The sequence below is a fragment of the Engraulis encrasicolus genome, chromosome 16, assembly GCF_034702125.1.
Source record: "Engraulis encrasicolus isolate BLACKSEA-1 chromosome 16, IST_EnEncr_1.0, whole genome shotgun sequence".
Lineage (NCBI taxonomy): Eukaryota > Metazoa > Chordata > Actinopteri > Clupeiformes > Engraulidae > Engraulis > Engraulis encrasicolus.
Window position 1 is genome coordinate 50,331,479 of NC_085872.1, and position 10,000 is coordinate 50,341,478.

General features: G+C 44.9%; 1 protein-coding gene across 4 annotated transcripts; it reads right to left on the minus strand.

Annotated features, from left to right (window-relative positions):
• Positions 1-5,621: 5,621 nt before the first annotated feature.
• On the minus strand, positions 5,622-8,834 carry LOC134466651 (uncharacterized). 4 transcript variants are annotated; one of them, XM_063220536.1, is made up of 6 exons: positions 8,362-8,834; positions 6,977-7,075; positions 6,784-6,898; positions 6,640-6,698; positions 6,279-6,443; positions 5,622-5,939 (listed from the first exon to the last, which is right to left on the minus strand). In XM_063220536.1, the coding sequence occupies exons 3-6, from the start codon at positions 6,817-6,819 to the stop codon at positions 5,645-5,647; spliced, it is 555 nt and encodes a 184-aa protein (XP_063076606.1). In that variant the 5' UTR covers positions 6,820-6,898; positions 6,977-7,075; positions 8,362-8,834; the 3' UTR covers positions 5,622-5,644. The 4 variants fall into 4 exon arrangements, with proteins under 4 accessions (XP_063076606.1, XP_063076603.1, XP_063076604.1 ...); XM_063220533.1 differs by having other exon boundaries at positions 6,617-6,698; XM_063220534.1 differs by having other exon boundaries at positions 6,617-6,698; positions 6,784-7,075.
• Between the last annotated feature and the right edge of the window lie 1,166 nt (positions 8,835-10,000).

The following is a 10,000-nucleotide window of genomic DNA, read 5'->3' on the forward strand; positions in this document are numbered from 1 at the left end:
TCCTCCGAGGGCTGTACTATGAATGCAAATCAGGATTTCCCCCCTGCACTTATAGGCTTAGGCTTATATTGAAGGCAGCTGCCTTTAAAACAGTCCCCACCTTCTCTAGGTCTCCTGAATATAACTTAATTATATTTAAAATGAAATTTCTATGATTCCTTTATGAAATATTTCATATTTCCTGTGAAGCTGCATAACATTAAAATTACATCGGGGGCTGGATAAAACGGCCTCAAGGTCCTGGTGTAAGGGATAAGGAGTTGGACTGTAGAGTCCAGGGATGCAGGTTCAATCCCCACCCGTACCAAGTGCCCTTGAGAAAGGCACCTAACCTCACATTGCTCCAGGGACTGTAACCAGTACCCTGTAATGTATGTAAGTTGCTTTGCATACGTCAGCTATGTGTAATGTAATGTAAAAATGTCATGAATCTGTGGTGCATGTATTGCCACTGTGGTGCATATTTATTGTATTCACACCTCTGTTACACTTAACTTGACGCCGGCGTCATGTGCATGACATAGCAGTGTCATAGCAGTGTCATAACAGTGTCATAGCAGTGTCATAGCAGTGTCATGTCACAGTCATGGACGAGTCATGAACATTATGTATGTCAATGGCATAAATGTGTTATGGTCATGAAAAGTTGACATTGTGTGTGTAGCTGAGGTGTTCCAGCAGTGCAGTCCACCCCCCCGGGGTCCCGAACTCGCCACCTCCTAGTCAACGCATCAGTTCGGGTATGGGAGGCACAGCACCATACCAGAGAGAGTAGAGAGAGAGAGAGGTTCCATTGGCCCATTGTTTCCGGGTTCTATTATTGCAAGGGGGAGTGGGGGGAAATCCCCCTTTAGGCAGACCTAGGCAGACCTAAGGACTGTTCTATTCAATGCTAGGAGCATTATGACACGCCCCTTTAGGCAGACCGGGACCTGGTCACATTAGGTGCCCATAGAAACCTATTATGTTGGCATATCTCTATACTTAAAGAATCTCTGACGATGCTGCTGAGCTAAGAGACCAGTCCGATAGCCCAGCGCTACTGATACTGTCTGAGGCTTTGGGATGGAGGTTTTAGTAACTTTCCATGCCACACTCTGCTAGTTGGCCTCCATTACACATGCTGGATTTAAATGTAATGGCTAAAAAGCTATGTTAAAAGGTTTCTTATCGTTGACACAGGCATATAGGCGGTGGCATCTGGCCCCTGGGCCTATATTGTGACCCCAGTGTGACCCCTGGGCCTATATTGTGACCCCAGTGTGACCCCTGGGCCTATATTGTGACCCCAGTGTGACCCCTGGGCCAAAATGATTGCGCATCCCTCTCTTTTAGTCACCTCCGTTAGCTGTGAAGTCATCGCCTTCATCGGCAGCACACTGACACTCAGCATGCAGTGTGTGTGTGTGTGTGTGTGTGTGTGTGTGTGTGTGTGTGTGTGTGTGTGTGTGTGTGTGTGTGTGTGTGTGTGTGTGTGTGTGTGTGGGCAACAATTTCAGGACTTTCTAGGAAACGTGCCAAACCAGCTGCATGGTGTTCTATGTGTGATAGAGTGAGTGTGTTTGTGTGTGTGTGCGCGCGCGCTCCCAGCGCTTATGTAGTGTGTGTGTGTGTGTGTGTGTGTGTGTGAAATGCTGAGGAAGCTAACTGTAGGATGTGCTCTTTATCTGGTAGGACGCGCGCACGCACACACACACACATGCACACACACACACACACACACACACACACACACACACACACACACGCAGTGGGAAGTGCTTTTTATCTGGCAAGACAAGTGACACCTTCCCCTTTTATGCCATGCAAATGACAAAACTGCGTCTTGACTGTATCACTCACACACACACACACACACACACACACACACACACACACACACACACACACACACACACACACACACACACACACACACACACACAAATAGTTTCTTATAGCAGAGCCCATTTTCGGGACTCATATTTATTTGGAAAAACAACCTAATCCTAACCCAATGCATATTTAATTAAAAAGAAAAATAAATAGCAAGCTAATCCCAAATAAACCCCTGAGCCCTCTTGTCATCTCCATGCTGTGTGTTCAGCACTAGCTTGACTCCGCTGCCATGGTTTCCACTCTCCTGACACTTCAAACAGCCTCTCCATGATCGCTAATGGATTTAAAGTAACGTCTTGTGATTTCTCGGAACCTGCTATCGTTATTATCAGTAAGGCCTCTCTCAGCTTCTATCGTTATTATCAGTAAGGCCTCTCTCTGCTTCTATTGTTATTATCAGTAAGGCCTCTTTCTGCTTCTTGGTGGGTCTCCTGGCTTTCCTGACTTTGTCATGGCCTCTACGTAAGGGATAACGGCCGACGAGGTGACCGGTTATACGAAATTAATGGCGAGGCGGCGGCTCCGAAGTTTGGCGACGCGCGCAGCGCGGAGACAAAGTTGCCTCCGCCAAGCCATTAATTTCTATAACCGGTCGACCTCGAAGGCCGTTATCCCGCTTATCTGCCGTTATGGTGGGGTACTTTTTAATCTATTATTGTCTGTAAAGTTGTAGGAACCATGTTCTATCAAGATAGAATGTTGCTGTGCGGGCGTCCAACTTGACGCGCCTAGAATCTTCGTTTGGTGGCCTGCCGACGCTGTGATTATTTAATTTTCCCTTGGCCATATACCACGGCGGGATGGAAGTTTAAAAACAAAAACTTTCTACATGCTGAATCGACACATGTTGCATCACGCCTCTATTTCCCCCTGCTGATCATCACAGGCTACCTGTGAACTTCGTGCGTAAGAGAGAGAGAGAGAGAGAGAGAGAGAGAGAGAGAGAGAGAGAGAGAGAGAGAGAGAGAGAAATTCCCCACGCTAGGGTCATTTTTGATAACTCTCCCTTCCCCTTTCACGCGCGTTCCTTCCCCACAAGAGGAGAGTAGCCTAATTTTTAAAAAAGGATGTTTTCAGATCAATACCAAAGGGAAGGCAGCGGGAAATAGCCTACATTTTAAAAACCATGGGAGTGGAGCAGATGACGAGGTGACTCGTTTCGATACAATTGATGGCGAGGCAGGTGCTTAGAATTTCGGTACAGGGTATTTTTGTCATCTATTGCTAGGCCTATCTGTAAATTTGTAACCAATGAATTATGCCAACTGCAGAATATTTAGTGCGCACGTAATCGGCTATATCAGATGCATGTAGTAGAACTTTTAGGGCGACAGACTTGACAACCAAATGCGATAGAACTGACAACTGGCTCTTGACTTGACAACCAAATGCGATAGAATTAACGACTGACTCTCGACTTGATAAACAAATGCGATAGAACTAACGACTGGCTTTTGGCCATAGCAACCTGCAGTTTAGAATTAGTAACTTAAAGGGAATCAAGGTAGTTTGGCTATCGGCAGCATAGCGACCTCAGTGGATTAACCTGAAATTACATTGTCGTAAAAATGCCCACTCCCTCCCCCTCCCCCAAGCGTGTGAGACCTGTATTCGTGCCAGCAGATAAACACCCGGCAGATAAACAGCGACCATGTCTTCTCAGGTACATTTTCCGTTTTTCATATGATAATTTTGTCGTTTTGCATGTTTGTCTTGTACTTAGGCCTACCAACTAACTAAATACTGTGGCGAATGCTGCCCGGCTTCAGGTTGTTTCGGCCCAGCTTTATGTCTGAATTTTCAAAATTGTCTATCGCTGACTGTTTTCGTCTAGTTCTGCTGAAAGTAATATGAGGAAAAAGAGAATAATTATCTTGTAACGAAACATTTACGTGTAGTAGTGTAATGGAAATGAATGCAAGGGTAATCGGACTTTACACAGCCTATCCTGGGATAGGCCTACTTCAGCTCACACAATTCTTTCCCCTCAGATATTTCTAATGTGGTTTTCAATATTGTGCTAATGTCGCCGAAGTTCGTCTTCTCTGTTGAAAGTGATAAGAGAAAGGGGGAATAAATGTATTGTAGAAATATTTTCGAGTAATAGCTAGTGATAAAAAAAAATACCTGCAAGGGAAATTGGGCTATTTACCTCTGGTGTTCGGTTCATAAAGAATTTTCTTCCCTAGCGTTTTCATTGACAAATGTGTAGGCCTACTAGCCCATTGACTTGCTGAATTTGTTGGCTACTTTTGCACGCATTTCATGACACCAACTAGACCTAAAACATGTACTCCATAAGATTGTAAACTGGATTGGGCTAGACTTGACCGTGACAGTGACTTTTTGTGATACTACAGGAATGCTCAACATTTACAACGTCGACTTCGTCTGACTTCACCCCGCAAAGCATCGGGGGAACAGCTGGCCCACAGAGAGGTCGAGGTCGTGGAAGAGGTGGCAGAGCAAGAGGCAGCGGTGGCACTGGCAGAGGCAGGGGGAGGGGGAGAGCTCATCGCCCCAGACTCTACGACGACATGCATCTCCACCACATCCAAGAAGCCCAGCAGAGGCGAATCAGTGAATTGAGGGTTTGTGAACATTTACTTCAAGTATCATATTTGGATAATACATTATAACACTCATGCTAAACCATGCTTACTGTGCCCAGATGTGCAATGTCATTATACAAATAGTCCATGAAAATGTTCTTATCACCCTCATAACCAAACAAAATATTGTGTGTTTCAGACTAAACTCCAGTCCCTGACCACTACCCAGAAGGACATGGTTCTGGAGACAGTGATAAACAGGTCCCCAGGGCTGCTGATGGATGTCATGGCGTTCTTTGAAGTGCCCCCTGGTCCTGAACATGACGATCAGCCCGCAGGTCAGCCCCAGTGGTGTGTGTGTGGACACTGCCGTGAGATGCCGACACCAGAGTAACTAATATGCTGCCGACAGCGACCACAGGACTGCGTAAGCAGAATGGGCTATATAGACTGCTATGTCTTGGACGGGTAAGGGGATGGAGACTCCCAACTGAGATCGCTCCCGGACGTGCGGTCCCAGGTGTTTCTATCACTCCCGGACGTGCGGTCCCACCCGATTATATTTCACGTATTATCATATACTGCCACATACAAGCAATTTAGGGTTAGGGTTAGGGTTAGGTTTAGGGTTAGGGTTAGGGTTAGGTTTAGGGTTAAGGTTAGGGTTAGAAACAAAAAACTAACATCAACAAGATAACTGGCTCCGTCATATGGCGGTGGTACCGATAGTCTGGCTAGTGGGAGCGAGATGAAATGGGAGCGTCCTGGGTTGGGAGCGTCAATCAGGGAATCCTTGGACGAGGGTGTGCTACGCTTGGCCAGAGCAGCCTGGAATGACATTTTTGCACTTGATGACGAGGATCTACCTGGTGTAGATCAACGTCAGTTCAGGCATGCGGCATACAGACAGTATGTGTTGTGGCAGCATGGACGCTTGGGTGTGGGGAACAGAGTCGTTATACCCAGCTGCTGTGTATGGAGGATCAGAGAAAAGTTCCCTGACCCCACAGGTCACTACACTGGCTACAGAGTACGGCGCTTACTGTAAGTTACTGCAAGTATTTGCGAAAAACAAGTGAAAGCCCATGAGAAACTCCAGCTCCCTTGTCATTGTGAAATTTCAAGTCTTGTAAATATGTATAAAGTTTTGTGTGTGTATTAGATATAAATAAAGACATTTTTGCAACAAATAGTCTTTATTTTATTTACAAACACTAAACATTAGCTTGAGTAGTTTCATCTTCATCCTGTTGTCTGGGACTCCTGTCCCCTCGAGACACCTGGATCCTTACGAGTTCTGCTGTAGGTGGCGGCTGCTCCTTGGCAAGTACTCCCAAACGCCTTGGGTCGTCTGGTCTCATTGTCTGTTTTCGGGGAAGGCCTGTCCCACTTTCCAGTCTTCTCTTCACAATGGCCCTCTGCAGGTCCGGAATGTAGGAGTATTGCTTTGTTTCCTTCACTGCGTAGACGCTCCAGTGCTCTGACTTCTTGCTGTATTTGCGCCTGTAGCTAAAGAGCAAAACAAATGTGTTTGATTATGAAAAGGTTACAAGAGATCTGAACCAAAAACATGTACAGCAGTTAGTGCAGTGCTTGAAGTGGGAGGGAAGTCAGGAGAAACCAGTTCCCCTTCCACACAATTTTCATCATCAGCGTTCTGGCAAAACTTCTCGTGCGCCGCATTTTATAAGTTCAAAACATGTTTTTCATGTGCAGGCAATAGACCTACAAAACCTTGACTTGTACTGATGAGACTGTTGGAAAATCAGGGTTCCATCATTTTGGATGATTATGGTTCCTGCACCTCTTCTTTTCCACTTCAAGCACTGAGTTAGTGTGAAAACTTACATTATTTTCCCTTCCCGGTTCTGTGCAGGGCGACGTCCATTATGCTTGTTGTAGTCAATGGCGGCCAGTAGAGTCCGGGTCTTGTAGACAAAAGGCGTGTACGACATGCGCTTGGAAGCATACATCAGTATGTGGTTTTGGAAGTTCTCCAAGTCAGAGGTGGTCCTGTTTGATTAGAGCACACACAGGTTATTACAATTACACAAATGGTAAGACTGTTGTTCTGCTGTCTCAATAAGCAACAAGATGTGACAACAACCACACTACTTTCTTGGGTGTTATTTATGCTGCTTTCTAATCACGATTGATCATGATTGAGATCTAAAATAAAAGATTACCGGAAGTTTAGGAACTTCTTCACCTGGTCCAGCCATCTTTTGTCCAGCACAACTTGGATGAGTGCCTCGTGATCAGCTCCACCTGTAACAACAAGGGTCATTAGAAAAAGAAGGAAAAAAAACTCCCATACGGATACCCACCACACTCAGACATTGGGTAAAATTACCTTTTCTGAGCCAGGGCTTATTCTGGCTGCCTTCATCCAGTGGGAGATGATCACATCTTCCTCCAAGCCAGGAGTGCTTGTTCACCACATGGCATACAACACCACACCACATTGTCTATAGCAAAGACAGATTGTAAATATGAGTGAACCACAACAAAAGTTTGACTTTTTTTTTTAAATCCTTCATACATACCAAGAACACATCCACGGTGTTGGCGTGCTTGCTGCAATACCAAAAGTGGTTCACAATGTCCTTGATCCATGGAACAACATCTTTGTGGTTTGCTCCAACCTAATGTGGGTACATAGTAGTAACACATACATAAATGTAACTGATGATGATGGTGTTGATACCACATGCACCTTCTTGTAGCTAGAGGGGGAAAAAACATTACATTTTCTACTGTTCCATGTAAACGTATTTGTCTACTTTACATGTAAAGGGGAGTGGATAGCCAAATAAGCATACAGGGCCAGGGTAAGTGAAGTATTATTTTACAAGTACTTTTATTTGTCACAGGCATAGAAGTACTGGAACTTTTAGTCTAAATGTAAAGCAGTCGTGGGGGGAAGGGTGTCACTGTCAATGGCAATCCTCATTCGCATTGTGTGGTGGTAGGAGTTAGTGCACTTAGGTCATCTGATTCACAGGTGTCTAAATGTAAAGCAGTCGTGGGGGAAGGGGGTCTCTGTCACTGGCAATCCTCATTAGCATTGTGTGGTGGTAGTCTGCACTTCGGTCATCTGATTCACAAGTGCAGTCAGCCCACGTCAGATACTAAACACAGACATTCTCAAGAGAAAACTCAAGATACTATTTGCTATAATACTGTTGCTGATCTTGAATGGGATTTTCCCGCATCATGGTGTATTCGTGGAGTGATTCCTTTGTATTAGCAGACACTTATAGAAGTTGGTTCTACCTTACATACAACATACAGCATGCAGGCAGTGGCACTACCAACATACACGCCGCAATAAACGTAGACAAGTTCTGCACTACCCCGATTACTGTACAGTCATACTCCGAAAAAATGAATCCATTTTCACGCGTAATACTAGACAACAATTCTTGTTCGAACGCTATTCTTATTCTAAGCGGATCATAAGTGTCCGTATATTTCGAAGCTCGGCTAGAGCTAATATTATCGAACTCGGGAGGAAACAAGTTTGTTAGAACACCATCACCAGAAGGGCCAGGCTTGCCCGTCTCGTTATGATCTAAAAGGCAGATAATAGATTGACAATATCACGCGACGCGTGGAGAAATTTTGCAAATATGGGAAGTGAAAACATCGACCATTTCATATTATTCAGCATCTGAAAGCCAGAATATGAAACGCTTGACATTGGCACTCCAAAACAAGCGAACACATACTAGCATAGCTTTACAAGTCTGCAAGCAAAGCCCTACTCCACGAACACAACATGAAAGAAGAAAAGTTGCTAACGACTCAACTTGAACATGGATTTCCTTTTAGAAAAGTAAATCACAAGCCTCAATCACTGCAGTGAAAGGGGCGAAAGTTCTAGGTTGTAGGACTGGACCAAATATAAAAAAAAATAGCGGGTACTCACAAGTTCAAGAGCATGGCTGTCAGTTCTGCGTCGGATCTGTGTCCCTCTTTAGCCATCAACTCTCTCCATTCAGAAAATGCCTTCCCAATGTTCACACGGGTGCGACCCCTTTCTTTGCCTCGTACCCTCTTCCTCTGTCTTTGCTCCTCTGTTCTCGGTGTCTTCCTTGGTGGCTCGGCCATGACCCAAACACTCTTCACCGCTCCCCAGACGCGAGTGACTGCCGGTAGTAGCAGCTAGCAGGCTACGAAACTAGCTAATAACTAGCCTGGCAGAGAGGGGCCTGGCTAAGTGACGTAAAGCAATCTCGATTCGTCACGACACCTGAGAGCGGACCGCGCGGCCAAAACTTACATATGGGGTTTTCAGCTTACAGACCCCTGTTGGGAGCGAGACTGGCTTCATTCGCTCACTATTGACTTGTTTAACCATTGGTAGACTCCTGAAGGCTATAATTTTCTGTGAAAATGCTACCTTGTGCTCCTTTAACTTAGTCGCACGTTTGACGCCTGACAGGTTATAGGGAATTAGTTGCAACCCCATCAGCCAATCAGAAACGAGGATGCAGTTGCGTAGGCAGATAATGTATCATATTCTCTCTCTCTTGTTTTATCGTTATGGTATTCCCCTTCTCTCTTCTTTTATCATTACAGTATATAGCTCTGTCCCTCTCTCTTTATCATGACAGTATATAGCTCTGTCCCTCTTTCTTTATCATTACAGTATATAGCTCTGTCCCTCTTTCTTTATCATTACAGTATATAGCTCTGTTCCTCTTTCTTTATCATTACAGTATATAGCTCTGTCCCTCTCTCTTGTTCCATCCTTATCATTATTGTATCATTGTCAATCATTATTGTATGAATCTTTCTCGTTTTATCGTTACGGCCTATAGTAGCTTATATAGAATATCTCTCCCTCCCTTTTGTTCTATTGTTACTGAATCTCTCTCTCTCTCTCTCTCTCTCTCTCTCTCTCTCTCTCTCTCTCTCTCTCTCTCTCGTTCCATTACTACTGTACATATCTCCCCCTCTCTCCTGTTCTATTGTTACTGTATAAATCTCTCTCCTGTTTTACCGTAATGGCATACACTGTAGTATATAGTATATCCCTCTCTCTCTCTCTGGTTGGTCTATTGCTACTGTATATATCTCTGCCTCTGTCTTATTTTATTATTGCAATATCCTTTATCTCTCTCCCTCTCTCCTGTTTCATCATTACACTTTATCTCTCGTTGACGTTATCACATTACATTACACTTAGCTGACGCTTTTATCCAAAGCGATATACAGATATACAGATATTCACAGGGCATTGGTTACAGTCCCTGGAGCAGTGTGGGGTTAGATATCTTGCTCAATGGCACCTCAGCCATGGAGGGAGGTGTAGGGAGTGGTAAGGGTGGGGATTCGAACCTGCAACCCTCTGGTCTTAAGACCACCTGCCTAACTACGAGGCCACAGCTGCCTCTTGTCTGTCTTGTTTCGTTGTTACAGTATATATATCTCCCTCTCTCTCCCTCTCTCTTCCTCTCTCTTCCTCTCTCTCTCCCTCATTGTTACAGTCTCTCTCTCTCTCTCTCTCTCTCTCTCTCTCTCTCTCTCTCTCTCTCTCTCCCATCCTCTCCCTCTCTCTCTGC